The sequence below is a fragment of the Momordica charantia genome, assembly GCF_013281855.1.
Source record: "Momordica charantia cultivar OHB3-1 chromosome 8 unlocalized genomic scaffold, Mcharantia_2.0 BLBB01000008.1, whole genome shotgun sequence".
Taxonomy (NCBI): domain Eukaryota; kingdom Viridiplantae; phylum Streptophyta; class Magnoliopsida; order Cucurbitales; family Cucurbitaceae; genus Momordica; species Momordica charantia.
The window spans coordinates 1,867,068-1,885,621 of record NW_028275166.1 but is presented as its reverse complement, the minus strand read 5'-3'; the positions used below and the strand labels follow the sequence as shown (position 1 = coordinate 1,885,621).

At 32.5% G+C, this 18,554-nt stretch overlaps 2 protein-coding genes across 2 annotated transcripts; one reads left to right on the top strand and one right to left on the bottom strand.

Moving 5' to 3' along the window:
* The first annotated feature begins 374 nt into the window (after positions 1-374).
* On the top strand, positions 375-5,844 carry LOC111004566 (chromosome-associated kinesin-like protein). Its single transcript, XM_022275611.2, has 13 exons — positions 375-518; positions 611-748; positions 1,400-1,513; positions 1,586-1,702; positions 1,783-1,863; positions 2,163-2,234; positions 2,337-2,430; positions 2,517-2,545; positions 3,557-3,630; positions 4,477-4,539; positions 4,648-4,792; positions 4,893-5,204; positions 5,396-5,844. Exons 2-13 carry the CDS (start codon positions 614-616, stop codon positions 5,408-5,410), a joined length of 1,251 nt encoding a protein of 416 aa, XP_022131303.1. The 5' UTR covers positions 375-518; positions 611-613; the 3' UTR covers positions 5,411-5,844.
* Positions 5,845-6,447: 603 nt separating this feature from the next.
* Positions 6,448-11,454, bottom strand: LOC111004891 (argininosuccinate lyase, chloroplastic). The gene is made up of 6 exons (XM_022276141.2): positions 11,046-11,454; positions 10,438-10,818; positions 9,743-9,891; positions 8,775-9,066; positions 8,522-8,686; positions 6,448-6,974 (listed from the first exon to the last, which is right to left on the bottom strand). Exons 1-6 carry the CDS (start codon positions 11,277-11,279, stop codon positions 6,723-6,725), a joined length of 1,473 nt encoding a protein of 490 aa, XP_022131833.1. The 5' UTR covers positions 11,280-11,454; the 3' UTR covers positions 6,448-6,722.
* Between the last annotated feature and the right edge of the window lie 7,100 nt (positions 11,455-18,554).

The following is an 18,554-nucleotide window of genomic DNA, read 5'->3' as shown; positions in this document are numbered from 1 at the left end:
CGAAACTGTGAAATAAAACAAAACCATATAAATTATATAATCTTATTTTTTTTCTCATTTTGAGTTTTTTATCAAATTTTAAAACAATGGTATAACACAGTCACGCCAAAAGAATTAGATACCAAATTTATTATTTAACACGATAATTTTTTTTCTCGAGTACACAAAAAAAAAAAAAGGACGGGTAACCCGATACAATTGAACTTTATATATTTAAAAAAGTCCTAACTTTTTATTTTTGATCTCTGATCAACGTTACAGCGATTAGACCATATTAAACGATTCAACCGCGCGTGAACTTGAAGTGAACCTCCCCGTCAACAGCGGGCAGTGGCACGTGTGATGAAACACCAAGTCTGACGTGGCAAAATTGAATTTGAGCCAATTTCCCTCCCTCTCAAAATTCAATCGCACCATCTCTCTCAAGAGCAATAAAAAGATCAGTAAAATGAAATGATCATATTTCACCTCACATTCACAACACAACAGAGCAGAACTCTGTGTCCGCAGCTTGCGAGGTGAGCGCCGATTAGGGCTTTCAGTTTCGATTTCTTAGCTATTTTCAATCTCAGAGCGATACATTGCCTCAACAAGCTGCCGCCGGCTGCAGAAAATGAGGAAGGCAAGCCGTCAGTCGAGGCAAACAGGCGAAGCCGATGTCTCGTCATCGCCGGTTACATCCGCTACGGACAACAAAGACTACGAAAATAGAGTTCAAGAGCTCGAGCGTCAAAATGAAGCGTTTCAGGTTGGTATCGTTTTCGTACTATTATCCACATCGTTGGATCGCTCAGAAAATTCGGAGTCAACAATTGGACCATGTTCCATTGTTTGATGTATATTGGTAACGAAATAAGCAGCTCGGAAGCCAGTGACTCATGCATTATGGAGAAAAAAAATATCGGTTGACTTTTTTCCCGTTTTTGATTCGTGGCGAATGCTTTTCTATGAAAAATCAGCGGTGCTCTAGTTTTAATGCTCGCGGAAACAGTGCAGCACCATTGCTGTTGATATGTCTGGCAGATGTTAAAGTGAGATTATATGGAATAGCGTTCCTGTTCAGGATCTGAAATTCGATTTTGCTTTGTTTCTGTAACTATAGTACTGCAACTTTCGATTTTTGTGTGTGTGTGTGTGTGTGTGGATTATTTTGATTACTTGATCTACAGAATGTAGTGCTTCACTCAGTTGGATGAAATTGATAAGAACACGAGAAGCAGAATTGCAATGGAAAAAAGAGTGATAGGATAAGAGTATATTTGTTAGCATACTTTAGAAATTATTTATTCGTTTCAAGAGAGAGGACGTGGTTTGTTGCTCGTTTCATTTCTATAGTTTATTTTTTCAACTAAGCACATGGACATGGCTTTCTCATTTTTCTGCATCTGGAAATTGGCAGAAGGAAATTAAGGATCTAAAAGACAGATTAGAAATTGCTTCATCAAGTGCTGCAAATAGTGCTAAAAAACTCAGAGAAGGTTATATTCAGAAGTTGGATGTCCTTGGAGATCAGGTGATACGCGATTTTTTTTGGTCTCATCTTGATAAGCATGTAATTAACTGTTACGATGTTAAATTCTTTCAGGTTACAGAATTGAAGAAAAAACTTGATGCTCAATCTCAGCTTTCAATCAGAAGGCAAAAAGGCGAAGGAGCAACTAAACAGACAGATCTCGAGATCACGAGTTTAAAGGCTCAGAAGGTGATATTTTACTGTGTATTAAAGCCCTTCCGTTGCCTTTTCCGGTCTCCGTCCATTGACAACAGAAAATTTTCATTTAGGTTCAACTACAATGTAAGATGAAGCTAGAGTCTGTTCAGTTCAGATTATGCAAAGGTTCATTGGAGAAGGAAATTCTACAGGTATGTTAAATACACAATATATCATTGTTCATCTTATAGTTATAATCATGACTGCTGCTGTAAATAATGTAGCATTGATATTATTATTATGTGCTTTGAATATCCGTTTATATTTGTCCTTTAAATTGAATATTTACAGTTTAATTGATTATTTTAGAATACATTACAAATATCTTACTATTGATATTTGTAATGTGGATTTAATCTCTGCTATTGATATCCATATATCATGTTCCCCCTAGACTGAAAATTTGTATTTTAATTTGTCGTTCTAACAATATTTTTCAATGTGCTGCCAGCTTAAGAGAGATAATAGAAGGAATGAATATAAAATGAATAATCTCATAACTTCAAACCAGAGACTAAAGATGGTAAATCATATTCCTTTTCGGTTGATCTATTATGTTCCTTAACTTTTATTCTACTTTATAAAACATCTTCATGTTAAATGTTTTGTTATTTTCATTCTTGAGGTTTTGCAACGGAAGACCGAGGAAGCTTCTGAAGTTACAAAAAGGATAAGAAACCTTTTGGAATCTCGAAGGATTTCTGCACAAAGAAAAGCAGGTTAAGAGGCCAACATTCTCATCAAGTTTGTTTTCCTACCTAACCATATTGACTTGTTTTTCTTCTTTTGGAACTATCATATGCAGGTGCTAAACATGGTATTAATTCTACTCAGGTAATTTGTGGAATTAGATATTGATGTTTGCATGTCTATATATGGCTCGATCAGTTAGCTATTTGGGTGGATTAACTTGTGATATCATTGTGGTTGTGTATTGCATGATCATGTTTGTTGGTGGCATAGCTGCAAATGTATTTACTTTTTGGTTCTAACTATAAAGTCTTTCTCTAACAAAATGTAGGTTCAAACTATTAGTTTTTACCTTCTAATTCTTTTTTTTTTCCATGTTAAATTTCATTTTCGTTTGTTCTGTCTTGGAAAACTTTTAAAGGCTTTGTTTTAGTCTTCAAATTCTTGAGTTCATTTTATGTTTATCTTGCCATGGCCTTCTCTGATCATCAATTTTAGTATTGTTATGAATTACTTTAGGGATTCCTGGTTTAGCTTGAAGTTGCCTCTGTTACATTCTTAGAACTCAAATATGCTTCTTTTCTTATCTGCCATAATGTGAGATTAAAATTAAGAAAACGACACATGATGATGCACATTTAGGCTAGAGGACACAACGTTGACAACTTTTATTGAAATCGGTACACTTTAGGCTTTCTACTGCAACATATCAGGATTTCCGGTGGATACAAAACTTTAAAGGCTACAATAAGACAACCAAAATTTCAAGGATCATTTTGCTAATGAAAATAATGACATATTAAAGGCTAATATAATAGTTTACCAAACATTTGATCGTTCGATGAATCGACTTATCATTTTCTTTCCAAAAGTTGATGCCCCCTTTCTATTAAAGAAGTTATTGTTTGTAATGTGTACCTCTTTAAAACTTTTGTTGGATGTCCCCTCAGGGACGTATCTCTTTCGGAACAAGTTTCTGTCCCCTTACTATATTAGTTGGGCAGAATGACCAGACTCCACGTGGATGTAAAGGATGATTGTTTTAGACACAAAAGCATTATATATTATCCACGTGAATGTAAAGGAAGAGATTAGATTAAGAATTTATGATTGCATCTGTGGTGCTTTTTCTCTAACTGCAAAAAGTTCGTGCAGTATGTTGAGAATGAATTTGAAGTCACAGCAAGGTTACATGAGTTATGTTCCCAGTATGAGCATGAAATCGAAGAGTGAGTATTTGATGCTTGTTTTCTTCAAAATGCCATTTCCCTTTACTGTTCAACTCAAGATTCTACTTCTATTAGAATTGGCTTTTGTGATTAGTGCAATTCCTCATTGACTTCTTAATTGAACTGTATGTGATTTGTTTTTTTGGAGACTTTTAGATGTTTTGAATCTGTGACTTGATATTGAATCCAGTGATTTTTCAGTGAATAAAAGATATTGTTGATTGTCACCTACTACTTATTATTAAAATCTAAGTTGGCTTCCGTTTATAAGCTTTGGTTTACATGGTGAAGCAGAAAGGCAGTTCTTACTTGTGGATTCCCTACATGCTAAAGTGTAATGCTTCTTATATATTTTAAAGTCATTCAGATTTAAGGCACGCTTGTAACAAGTGCTCATTGTTGGCCGTGACTCATGAGTCATGACCAAATTCTTGGATTTCACCTCATGTTGTTCAAACTTCAAACAGAGTAAATACAACAATTACCGGAGAATGGTGCTAAATGTTTTTGTTTAAAAATATTGTTCTTTCCAGCTGTTAGAATTAAAAATGATTGTTAGTTAATTTCTTGTGCTGAATAAAATTTGACCCATTTAACGTTCTCATTTCACTGGAGTGATTAAAGCAATGTATGCAATTAAAACGTTGCATGAATTGTGATTGATGCTGCTACGCCTGCCTGAAGCTTCTGGTCATTTGGTTTATCTTCTTTCTGCACGGTCATTCTCATTAATTAAATATGCCATTTGCTTTTTAATTAATTTCATAGGAACTGACGTCTGCTATGTGTAACATCTGCGCATGACTTGAAATTTTTTTGTTCATATTCATACTTTTCTGTGGTTAGGAAGGATAAGGAGATTGCAAGACTAAAGGAGGAAGCAGAAGCGCTGATGCAAGAAACATCAGGGTAAAGGTTTTGATACGTTGTGAGGTTGAGGCAGTTCTAGTGGGAGGGACTACTACTATTTCTCACTTCTCCAAAATTTTCTTGACCATTTCATTCCTGTCCCTCAAGGTACTTATCACAGAAGACTGATGTCAACATATTGGAGAACAATCAAGATGTGAACGAACTAAAGGAACAAATGGTGGTATTAAGTGGTTTGGTTAACCAAATGCGAATCCAGAAGTTCAAACATACTCATAGGGATGTATCAAAGGTTAGTGCATTGGGCTTGCAGACTTGCCTTTTTTCTTGTACCCATTTTATGTGATGTGAATAGAACTGGGAACGTTAAGCATAAAACGTGACGGCATCAGGATGATTCCGGTACAACCTCTGCTAGCGTTGGGAGTAACAATCTGTTCGAGCAGTTTGATACAGCTGGAGAGGAACATGGGCAAGGATTTGAAATGGTGACAAAGAGAACTGTAAAGGCAGAATGCTGCTCTTGTAGTAAGAAATCACTGTGCAAGACAATGAAGTGCAAATGCCGATCAACTGGAAGCAGCTGTGGGGCATCATGTGGCTGTGCGATTGGAAAGTGCAGCAACAGATATGAGAAACCTGGTGAGACGATCCATGAATTCGGGCCACCAATGAAGCCTTTATCTGACATAAAGAATGTATTGGTAAGTTTTTGCATTTTATCATCTTCAGGAACTAGATTTTTTCTTTTCAGAAAGGGGTAAGATTTATACATATATATAATCTTTCAATTTTGAAAATTTCAAAATTTCAACATTTTTTTTATATATTTCTTAATGTATTGTTTCTGTCCTGTTTTGCATGCTTTATTAACAACAGATTTTGAACTCTGCAGACCAACCAGATATAATGTAAGTAGCCAAAGAGCACAGGCGGGGCGATAGGCTTTTCAGTTTCGTGCTGTTGATTCGCCCATCTACCTTCCTCTGTTAAGTATACAAAACTAAAACAGCAACATAATCGCTGCACATAAGAAGACCTTGTTTTGGAGTAACCACCAATAGGAAATGAGAAAAATCTTCCATCTCAAAGTTTGCCGCTGACACTAAAGTATGAACACCTACTGATTTTCATCGTCATCCCATTTGAATCGGAGCTTTCTCAGACCCATAGAGTTGATTGCTTACTCTTAATTCTTCTCATTTTTTAAAAAAAAAATTCTGTAATTGATACGAATTGCTGTATCTAGTCAACTCTCAACTTGTTATTTGAATTCTAATCTGAAATGTCGCAGGGAAGGGAGGCTAGTCTGTGTGGTATGGGCATCTACACATTCTGAATTGGTCAAGGCTGCAGCCATTTTGCTTGAATAAAATTCTGCTTTTGACCTCTAAACTTGGTGAGATCTGTATTGTTTTTGTGTTAATTTTCGTTTACCATATGATCTATTCTTCCATCCAATAGGGTTTTACAGTTTCTGGTGCATTTCAATTTGAAATGGTTCTCCCTTGGAAAAAAATTGATGCCATCAACCTTCTCCTTCTCCTTCATCTTTTATGTTATTATTTGCAAGAAACTAATAGATGGAGTGGCTGCCAAGGTGAAATTATAATCCTGACAAGTCACAAGCAACTCTTCCAAAGTTAAATTTAGTCTCCAATCTTGATTTTCGTTTCCAGTTTCCTCTCATCATTTTTTTTAGAAACATGTTTTGACAACAATTTTTTGTTTTATATTTTCTATAATTTAAAGTTAAAGGAAAAAAATTATATAAAAATTAAAATTTCAGATTAAATATTCAAAATTTGTATATCATATTTATTTATTTTGATATTTATCATGAAATGATAAAATGATATTTTTATTGATGTTTTGAAAAAAAAAAAATTAGAATCAAGAACAAAAATACTTGTTTCTAAAATTTCTAAATGATGTTAAAAACGTTACTTTTGAGGAAAAAGGAACCATTACTAGATTCTTATGTTTTTAATTAAAATCGAGATACAGGAAACGAGAACAACTGGTTATTAGAAATTCAAAAGTTCTACTGTTTAGTAGAGGAAGGGTAGGAAAATAATCTATTCTAGATGCATCACCAAGCCGGTATTTTTGACGTCTTTGATACTGCCGGCAATTGTCCTTAAAATGCCTCCTTGCTTTTATTCTACTCGACTCGCTGCCTCAAGCCTTTCTCCATGGCGAGACTCATCAACCTAATCTCTCTACTGACTAATGCCAAGTTTTTCGATCCAATGCTCGAGTTGACTGGCAACACATTCTGATCCTGTGGAGCCATACGATGAAAATTTGTTGACTGCATTTTCTACTCCAAGAAATTCATAAACATCGTCGTCGAAGATTGGACTCAACGTCCGCAGATCATCGAGACTCAGGTCCTTCAGCTGGCAGTTCCTTCCAAGGCACATGGCAACGGACTTGCCTACAATATCATGAGATGTTCTGAAAGGTATTCCCTATCAAAAAGGGGAAATGAAATCAGAGAATCATAATGTCCATAAAAGTTCAGTAAAAAGTGTTTTGAACAACTGTTGTTCATTTTGTTTTCTTTTTGTTCATTTCATGGATGACATATCTATTAAAATAATGGAGATTGTTTTCTTGCCTAAACTTATAAATAATGTTATTTTTAACACAAAATAGTCTTTGGTTTTACAAATCAACTAAAAAATGTTCTAGAAAACAGTTTCTAGAACAAATATAAAAAGAACTGTTCTGAGAACAACTGCCAAATAAGCCCTCGAGAATTGTTAGAGCCGACCATGTGGCCGTTGGGGCAGCACATGGTCGTACGTTGAAGGCCCTATTTTATGAGAGCCTGCTGCAAATTGCAACATTTGGAGGTCCTTGAAAGAATCTTTGTTAACTGATACAATGTGAAATATACACGTGCTTCATGCACGAACTTCGTGGGAAATGCACGCTAATTGCTAAGCTAAGAACCAAAGCAGAAAAGATTTATGTACATTATGTCTCATCATATTTTTTTTGGTTTCCCGGCTATTTTCATCTTGGTATTCGTACTTTAAAAGGATCATTTTAGTCTTTATATTTTAATTTTTTAGTTCATTTTAGTCTATATAATTGCAATACGTCTAATACGTCTATTTTGGTTCCAGTACTTTTAAGAAAGTATCATTTTAGTTCCTATTTTTAAAATGTTAACATAAATTTTATACACAATAGAAATTCTTTGATACAAATTTAGTAAGCTAATTTGAGCATAACTAGTTAAAGCATCTATCTCCGACCAAAAGGTCATGGGTTCAAACTCCACATATTGTACTAAAACAAAAATCGCAAGTAAGCTAAAATTTTGATCCAATAAATGAGATAAAAAATAATGGAGGGACTAAAATAGCCACTTTTTCAAAGTATAGGGTCCAAAACAACCGTTTCATACTTGAACTAAAATTAATAAAAGTCAAAGTATAAAAACCAAAAATAGTATTTAATCCAATTTTTTTCCGGTCCAGATTATATAGATAAATATTAACACAGTTTATTGATGGAATACAGGGAGGGGCTGGGAGATCTGGACTATTGCATTAAACTAACTTCTAGAAGCAAAATTTTGAGTTTTATTATCCTTAATTAAGTCGCCTCTAATTTCTTTGGTCGTTTATGTTTGCTTGCAACTTTTCAGAGTCTTCAACTATCAATCTTTTATCTAAAATTTTTAAGAGAAAAATCTATGCTGTAAATTCTTCAAAGTTCTCAATTATCAATTGTGTTTAGAATTTTGCAAGTCAAAAGCCTTCTGTGATTTTCAAACCCCCACCTCGTCTCCAACATCCATGCTCATGAGCTACATAGTTTTGAACACCCCCTCCCCAAAAAAGAGTAATAAAAAATAAGATGCAGAGGAAATAATTATAAAAAAAAAATGATGTAGGGACTAGGGAAGTGGAAATCAGTCTCTCTTTTGCAAGCAAAATCAATATTTTAAAATACTCTGAAATTTAAGCTCTTCTAACAAGGAAAAGTAAAACAATATACTAACCTTATGCACGAGATAATCCGCAAGTGTGGTCGCATCAAGATGACCAGCAGGTAAGGCCTTCTTTATTCTGTCCTGATTGAAACTGATGTTCCGAGCAAACTCAGCTGAAACTTCAAGCATCCCTGAAACTGCCTTAACACTATCAAATACAGGTTCCTTATCTTCCTGTCTCAACACAAACAGCTTATTCAATCAAAAGGAAGGTGAAAGAAGTTTCATGAAAAGGGAATTTGAGCTGTCAAAAAGTTCAAACCTGTAGATCACGGTTGTATGCAAGTGGAAGCCCTTTGCATAGTGTTAGAAGGGTTACTAAATCACCTATGACTCTACCAGACTTTCCACGAACAAGTTCCATCGGATCCGGATTTTTCTTCTGAGGCATTATGCTACTTCCAGTTGAAACAGCGTCATTAGGTGTGATAAATCCAAACTCCTCGGAGGACCACAGCACCCATTCTTCCCCCAGACGAGAAAGATGAACGGCTGTAATAGAATTGGCAGAAAGAAATTCCATAGCGAAGTCCCGGTCTGAAACAGCATCAATACTACTCGAGACAACAAAATTTACAAGTTATTCAACAGACTAAGATGAAAAAAATACAAGGAATTACAGAAGGATGAGTTACAGATACGCAAAAGGAAATAAGCTACTCCAAGCCACAAAAAGCCCATTCGAGCAAGTTTAATGCTTGAAAACCGACGCTAGTTTATATAACCCATGTGATCAAAGGTTTAGAAGAAGTAAGAGTGTAAATGAAGTTTGAAAATGAGGTAATAGAATTCTCCTCCAGCAACTTGTAATCACAAATAGGAATTTGGAAATCCACGATGATGTTGCTACAGTTTAGATTAAAGTCATATAACGTGCAAGTGACCTAACATCTATTCCAGATTCCCCTAAAAACCACGGGAGGGGAGAAAGTGCGAAATTACACCCTGCAGAGGGAAAAACATAGATATTCTCACCATCGGGATCACTACTTTTAACAACCTTGACAAGTAAAAATTGTTAAGGCAGTAGATCGAGTCATTTTTTGAGTGTTTGTTATTTGTATCTAGCTTTCTGTAGAGTCTCTATAATTGAGAATTGGTTGGATTGTTATATCAATAAACCAATTTCTGTTTGTAAATGCTCAAGTGTATAAATACAGAGACTAAACATCAATCAATGAGAAATCCTATTCCTTCGGTGAATTTTATGAAAAATACTAGACAACAAACCTGTTTCTCAAAGGAGATGAGAATCCTAGAGCACTTGAAGTCATGAATCGATCAATTGGGAGGCCAGTACCAGCCAATGCACACGCTCCTAAGGGGCAGAAATTCAGCCTAACTCTGCAGTCCAGTAAACGACCAGCATCCCGATCAAGCTACAAAACGTGTAACAACATCTGTCCAGAATCAGTGTTTTGTAGGTTCTAGTAAAAGTGATGTACTAGAAAGATCTTTGATCCTAATTTAGGATTTTTTCCTCAAGCTAAGGAAAAGGAAAACCATTATGCAAATGATAAATGATGTAGAACATTATATAGTTCTATAAGCAACCATCACTAGTCCGTCTCTAAAGGGAGTTTATGACTGTGAAGAAGGAATGTCTTTTAAAATCAAGTTAAAATATGTGGAGAATGTTTTATGAAGAGGACTGTCCATTCAAGTGAAATGTTCAAAGCTTCCATGGAGAAAGTATGGGGAGAATTTCTGATGCTTCGCCTCCAAGAAGTTTAAGGTAGACCAAGCAGTCACAGACAAACACAATCTCCTTTGTCAAGGATGCAGTTAATAAGTCCCATTACTCTCATCTCTAGTTTCAGGCAATATGGAAATCATGCAGCTATCACTACCAGCAGAACAGCAAGAATTTATTTTAGGATTTCAGCCACGACTTAAGATGATGACCTTGAATAGTAGTTAAATACCTGCTCAACGAATGATAAGAGAAGATGCTGAAGTAGGACGGGTTGTGCTCTCTGCATGTGCGTATAACCTGGAACAATAATTCCTGCATTCTTAATTGCCAATTCCAGAATTGCAACCTGAAGATCTTTAATCCTCTCAGCGATCGAATCAATTGCATCGCGGCACCACAAGCGAAAATCAGTCGCAACCTGGTCGTTGCGGCTCCGAGCAGTATGCAGTTTCTTGGCAGGTTCGCCAATCAAATCAGTAAGTGCGGCTTCAATGTTCATGTGAACATCTTCCCTATCAGCTCTCCAGACGAACTCACCGTTTCGAATCCGCCTTTCGATCTCATCGAGACCTGCTAGAATACTGTCCCTGTCACTGATACTCATCAATCCCTGCAACCGAAATCACGAACCATAATCATGAATTCGCATAGCAACCGAGAAAAATCCAGGATATAATAGATCAAAATTGAGTTAAAATTCAGCTCATCATTGTGATTCAGCCTCATAAGGTTAGTACAAACGCCATAAATGAGTAGTAAACATTCCTCTCCGGAAACAAAACAGAATAGAGCTGAACAGAAATCACCAAAATGAAAATGAGAGGTGACAGAATAGACCTGCTTAGCGAGCATGGATGCATGAGCGCGACTGCCACTGATGTCATGCTTGTAAAGATCCTTATCGTACGAGATCGACTCCGTGAAGCGTTCAACGGCGTCGGTGACGCTCTCCTGGAAGCGACCGCCCCATAGCTTAATTTCTTTGGTCTCTGCCTTCTTGGAGACAGAGGAGCCGGCCGCGGACGTTGCTCCGGCAGCCTCAGGGGCGGACGAAACATCGAGTTCAGTCATGGCTGTGTGAAGTGAGCAGAAGCAATAGAGAGCGGCGGCTTTTATAGGAACGTGGCGGCTTTCCTCCTCTACCACTGTTGGGCTGCCGGACGGTGCTCAGCCGCCGGATAAATTATTGGTGTTCCTTTCGTACGGACCCGATACTTCTTGTTCTGGCTCCTTAATTTTAATTGCTTTTGAGATTTTTCCCCATTCTTAAAAATGTTGAACTTGAAGGTCGCAAAATTACCGTTCCAACCCTATTTAAAATACATTTTTTGGTTCATGAGATTTCAGTAAAGAGTCGATTTCGTCCCTATATTTCAAAAATTATACATTCTACCCTCACTATTTAGAAAATACTTCAATTTAATTATGGAATTAGATTTACCATTAGCTTGATGCTTTTAAAAAATATGAAAGATACTTTGACCAACCAAAAATTTAAGGTGTAAATTAAATTTTAGTATTTTTTAAACAGAGAAGACAAAAGAGCATGGTTTTGAAGTCGAAGAGAGAAATAGATTCTATCCCAACCTTATTACCTTCTGATTTCTGTATTTTACTTTTATTTTTATATATTTTGAAACATACCAAATTAATTTTCAATATTAATATATGATTGAAAATTGAAAATGTCTATTTTTGTCGAATTTAAAATTTTTTATTTGAATATGATGTGCTCTTGAAGACAATAAATCATATGTACTTTATTCTCATTTTGGGTATTCTCATTAAAAATAAATTAAAGATAAATCATAAATTTGATCTCAATGGCTTTGACATAGTTTTAATTTGATTTCACGATTATAAATTCAAGCATAATTCAAATGGATAAGACATTTATTATCCATCTTAAAAGTGATGGTTTGATCCCACCTCTATTATTATTGAACTAAAAAAAAGAAATAGTAAAAATCATCTCTAAATTGTCTTTTACCCATTCAAGAAATTCACATATTTATTTCTATTTTTTATTTAGCCATAAATACTAATATAATCAACTAATAAAATAAAAAATATAAGCTCATTGTTATTCATATAGTAACCTAGGTCTGATTTGTGAAGTTTAAAATTTATTTCAAGGGTGTTTATTCTGTATTTTTTTTCATCTTTTTAACTTTAAATTTACCTTATATATATATATATATAACTAAAAAATAAATAAAAAATCATCTTCACAAATAACACAACAAATCAACACATTTAACCTCTTGTAAAATTGGTATCTTACTGTTATATAGTTGCCATCTCCAAATTTTAGTCCTCTATCATTTTTATTTTTTCTTTTTAAAATAATTAAATGTGTATTTTTTAATTCAACCTTTTCCCAACCAACTTTTGAAGGAAAGTTCAATTTAACAGCATTGAAGGAAAGTTTAATTTATAACTTTTGGAGGAAAGTTTACACTTCATAAATTCAAATATAAATTTTATAAACATGTATTCCTATTTACAATTTCAAAAATTAATTAATTATTTAAAACTTTTTAAACATTATTACATATAACTAAACATTATTTTAACAGATGAATTAGTAATAAATTATTTATAATCATCAATATTTTCGAATTTACTTAGATTTGTCTAGTTCAACAATGGTAGGACAGAGATTAAACCATCATTTTTTTTTATTGAAATATGTGTCTTTATCCGCTAAATTATGTTTGAATTTACCATTAGATTTTATTATTGGTATATATGACATGGCCCATTATTCATCTAAATTTTATTTTTATTAATATAGCTGGTTTTTTTCATTAAAAAAAATATATATTTAGTGTACCATTACTTTCCCCGTTTTATTTTCTTTATTTATATATAGAGGTTTTTTTTTTTTTTCAAAAGTTGTTTTGAGCCATTGAGAAAAAAATTAGGTGGAGCACGTCATTATTTGTAAATATTTTCAACTTTTCCATAGTCGCTTGTGAGTTATGCTCCACAAGCTCTTACCAAAAAACAAAAAACAAAAGAGCGATCAAAATGGCCTCGCATATTTTTTTCAGTAAAGCTATAGACTTTATTTTTAATTTGCAAATTTCTAATTTATTTTTGTTTTTAAACTTTAAACTATAAATATAATATTTTAGTTTATCCATTAATTTATTTTAATCTTTAAATTGTGTCAATAAATATTTTAAAATCCACGGTTAAATAAAAGGGATTTTAACTAATTAAAACAATAAGATATATCACGGGTGAAATCAAGCGTAATCACATGGTCCTCTCTCATCGTGCCATGTGTATTAAAGCTTCAGCTTGGACACATCGAAGCCAAGGAGGAAAGGCCAATATATTTAGGAGTAGACATTCAGCTTGACTCTCCAATTTGGGAAGATACTGACTAGTAGGAAATATACCGACAACCGACGAAACGTCAATTTCGCTAACAATAAATCTTTTTTCGATAATAGAAAATCCATTGAATGACAGTTACAACAGGCGCCACTATAAGCAAATTCTCATATTTCTAAAGGTATGCAATATCTGACATTAATATAAGTTCGGGTTGAGACCAACTCGAACTAAATACTAACTTAAGCTTCAAAGTGTATGTAGTCGAACACCACATTAGTACAATGTTCTATTTGCAAATCGTCAGCTAAAATTACATTGAATAGTTTGCTAATGTGTCATCCAAGTTAGAACTGCAGACCAGCAATCGCAATATTTAATTTGATCGATGGGCTAAAATAAATATAAGCATACATCTACAAGTTGAATGTTATAATCCCCTACAAGTTAAGGTTGGAATCCTCTACCCTTTAAATTAAAAATAAGGCAACATCTAAAACAAGATGGCAATTAACAAAGGGCAAAGTTTCCGGTATATATTTTTGTAATTTAGCCTAAAAATAATTAAGAAAAAAGAACAAAATACTTTCCCAGAGTGTCATTTTTTAACCATGAAATCCACTTGGCAACATACTACTGGATCTCTCGATTTCCATGGAATCGTATATTGGCCTCCAGCTTGGGTACAATTTCTATGACCAATCCATGCTACAGTTTCAACAACTTGTCTATTTTCACACACAAAAAAAAAAAAAAAAAAGCAGCACACACACACAACTTGTCTAAAAGCCAATTTTTTTTTTCCCTTTTTTTGGAGGATAGTAAGATATTTGCATTTGGTTTTAGGAAAATTATTTTTTTTTTCTTTTTATTTAGTTATACTTTACATTCTTTTTTTAAGTCTTATGAAATGATTTTATTTGGTTTCTGTTGTCATACTTTCTTTAGCTACAATAATAGACAATTGGTTGGACATTTTTCTTATTAACTTAATATTACTAAATATGATAAAGTAGTATTAAACATGAGTCCTTTAATCCTAGGAAGCTCAACAACAATGTTTAAAATTTATTTTTCTAGTCCCTAATTTCGTAGACTAAAGCATAAAATTTACCGGTGTAGAGATTAAAACAAAATAAAAACATGAACATGTAAATTAAAATTTAAAGTAATACATTAAATTTTTTAACACAAATTTAGAACTACATTTCAATAAATTTTATGCGTGAAGTGTGGTGGACTTTTCATAGACCAAAATGAGTAAAATTTGAAAATACAGAAATTAAAATAGAACAAAATGAACCAGAACAAAGTCTAAAAAACTCAAAAATTGACCGAGCCTTTTTTTTCCCCTTGTGGTATCTAAAGTAAAAGTGGATGTTTAACTATTTTGATTAACTGATCTGAAGATGGTATAAAAATCGAATCAAATCCAGCTATTTGGACGGTTTCAAAACTGTTGAGCAGTTTTTCTAATTTACCCCTAAAAAGGATACAAAAGAGAATGATTTAAATTTACCCCTATAAAGAATAAGAATAAATCTAGAGAATGGAAAAAGAAAAAAAAAAAAAAAAAAAAAAAAGAACAAGAACCTGCAGGTTTTGCAGCCCAAATGATCGGCTGGCATTGTTTAGAGACGTCAGGGTATCTATACCGAGCCTGCGATCATGTTTTGTTCTGTTTTTTTTTATCGTTAAAATTCGGTTAAAAAATATTTTTATAAATAATAATTTAGTTCCTAAACTTTAATTTATAATGATTTAGTCTCTCTAACAATTTAATTTCTATTGTAACAAATTTTATTAAAATTAAGTGTCAAATTTTATCATATAACAATTTAATCTTTGTAATTATAAATATATTTGGTATCACTTTAGTTTGTCAATCTATATATCTAATAGTCAAAGCGAGGATAGCTCAACGGTAATTGATAGAAGAGATTGTGAGTTCGAATCCCCTCTCCAACATGTTGTACTAAAAAAAATCTATATATCTAATAAAATTTAAAAAAAAAATCACGATAAGGAATAAATTGTTACATTAGCCAAAGTATAAGGATCAAAAATGTTTTTTAACCTTAAAATTTAAATTATAAATGTGCATGATAGATTTTTAAGTTCTTTTTGATAGATATTTGAAGTCCATTTCATAACTTACTATTCCTTATTTCTAATTTTATTAAAAAATCTAAAAATTTTACGATTATGATAGGATTTTTTTAATAGTAAGTCCATTTCATAACTTACTATTTCTTATTTCTAATAAAACGTATTCTAAAGCGAGTCTATTCTTTAAATTATTTTTCAAATAGAAAATAATAAATGACATCTACTAAAATCTAATTAAAAAGATAGAATATACTTTAAACGACAAATGACAGATTTAACTCAAATCGTTTATACAATGCAGACAAAATTAGTGATCTAGGTGTCCTTTTTTTATTGGACCAAGAATAGACGTTGAAATGGTGGTTGTCTGGAATGATTGATATAATGAAAAAATCCCAATCATATAGGGAGTGGGCCCTCCATTTTGGGCCTGAAAAGCCCACCATACGAAAGCTAAACCTAAACCTAATGTGCGTCTGTAGTTGTCTGAAGTTCTGAATTTTGGATGGCCTTCAAAAATCAAAATATCAGATTTTCTATAATTATTATTTATTTTCCCTTTTTGGGGTGGTTTTTAACTTTTTATACGGATGGACCAGAAAATAATAATAATAATAAATTTAAATATTATTTTAGTTCGTTTTAGTACATGATTTATTCATCTTAGTTTCTATATTTTCAAAACGACTATTTTGATCATTGTAATTTTAAAAAGTGACAATTATGATCCCTATAATTTCAAAACGTTTATTTTGATCTCTTTAATTTTAAAAAGTGACAATTTAAGTTTACATTTGTAAAATTTAAACACAAATTTTAATATAATGTCTAAATCAATAAATGTATGGAATAAATTGTCGTTAACATGAGCATAGTTTAATGGTCAAAACATCTTGCTACTCCTCTAAAAGATGGAGATTATCTTCCTGACCCATATTTTTGATATTATAAAAAATAATGAGTGAAGTATCGTGCTAAATTTGTGACAGAAAGAAATGAGATAAAAATGAAATTCAATAGACTAAAATTGTCACTTTTAAAAGTACAAAAACCAAAACATCGAGATTAAAATTAACAAAATTTAAAGTATAAAATCAAAATAAAAAAGAATAGTTGCTGAAGTATGAAACCAAAATAAACAAAAATCAAAAGTGTTGACCAAAATAATTTAAACCTAATAATAACTTAATTTATGCGTTGTTAGTTTGTCATTTGCTGGAGTGATTTGGGCCGTGATGGGCCCAATATGCCATTTCAGTGCAAATCTCCCCAATAAGTGGAGATTAGGATTAGGATAACTCTCTTTTTGTGATTTCTTTAGACACATCATGTTGTAATTATTTATTTAAAATAAAAAAATTGAAAGTTGGATATGTGGTTGACTTGGAACGAGAAAAGGCCATTGTTTGTGATGCAGGAAATAGTAAGGAATTTTCTAAAAGATAATTAATGAGATTCCATCCTATCATTCACACTTTTGGGCATTATTCTAACTAATTTGTAACGTAGAAGAGTCAATTAATTTAATAATTATTTTTTTTCTTATACATATTTATCTTTTTTTAGGTACAATATGAGATAATAGAAATTCAGAATCACGATCTTTTGATTGAAATAAATGTTTTAATCAATTGAGTCGAGATCAGTTCAAGTTGATAAGTTTTAATATAACTACTCTTCATTCAAGTTAATATCATTAGTATGTCTATTGTGTTTTTTTCTAATAAGAAAAAAATTGATAAATGTATTTTTTTTTGTAACTAATATAATAAAGGTATTTTTAATGAATTATTAAATAATGTTTTGATAGTAATTTAATCTTATGAAATATCGTAAAAAATATCGTAATTTTAATATGCATTTAAAAAAATATCGTAATTTTTTAAAATATCTAATTTTATGTACTCTTATTTTATTTATTTTATCTTTTCAGCAACTATTTATCTTCCACTTGTTTTTATAATGTTGATTAAATAATTAACTTCTTGATTTTTAAATAATAATAATAATAAAAAGATTGTTGTGTGCAAATAACATATTTTAATACATGATAATAACAAATTAAGAAATAAGTAGTTAAAACCATACAAAGGACCTAAAATTATTAAAATTATATTTTAATCAGACTTTTATAATTAACCTCTCAATAACTAAATTATCATCAGTTTCCTTTGCAATATATATCAGTCAAATTTAGTCAATTTTATCCAAAACTAACTTCAAACAAACCTATAATTTAAGATTTAAAAAAATCTTAAGATTCAACTCTTTAACTAAAAGTAAGTTAGGTAAAAAACCAATTAAACCAATCAAAACTAAATCGATTGGTTAATTTTTTTAATCCAATGGTTAAATCAGTTGAGTCAAAATTTTCGCCTTAGAATTTATACTCGTGTTACATCACATGTCGGCCGAACTACCCCAATCTCGTTTAATTAATTATTAGTTTTTTGTTTCTTATTTTCTGGAGAAAAATCTCGTTCAATTTACGGTAAATTGTTAAAAAAAACGGCATGTGGTTTTAGTTTTAGGTGCCGAATTGAGATTACTTGAGCAGCGTGGCACGCAATTTTCTGGTCAATATTCGTGAAAACCAATTTTCACAAAAAAATAAAACCCAATAAAAAATAAATTCTTATTTATTTTTATTTTCTGACCGATTATTTATGGAGTCTGGCAGCCACCCGGCACCACAAATCCGACCTGGCATTAAATTTCCTAGATTCCTTTTCCTCTACCCCCGTACCTACAGCAGCGAAAATGTATCTTCCCCAATAGACGTAGATTGTTCCTGAAATTTTAATTGTTTCATCGTAACCGTCCACGTGGACGATGGTACGTTGACTTCGGTGGCCGTTGCGTACAGACGATAAAGTCCTTGTTACAGCCTTT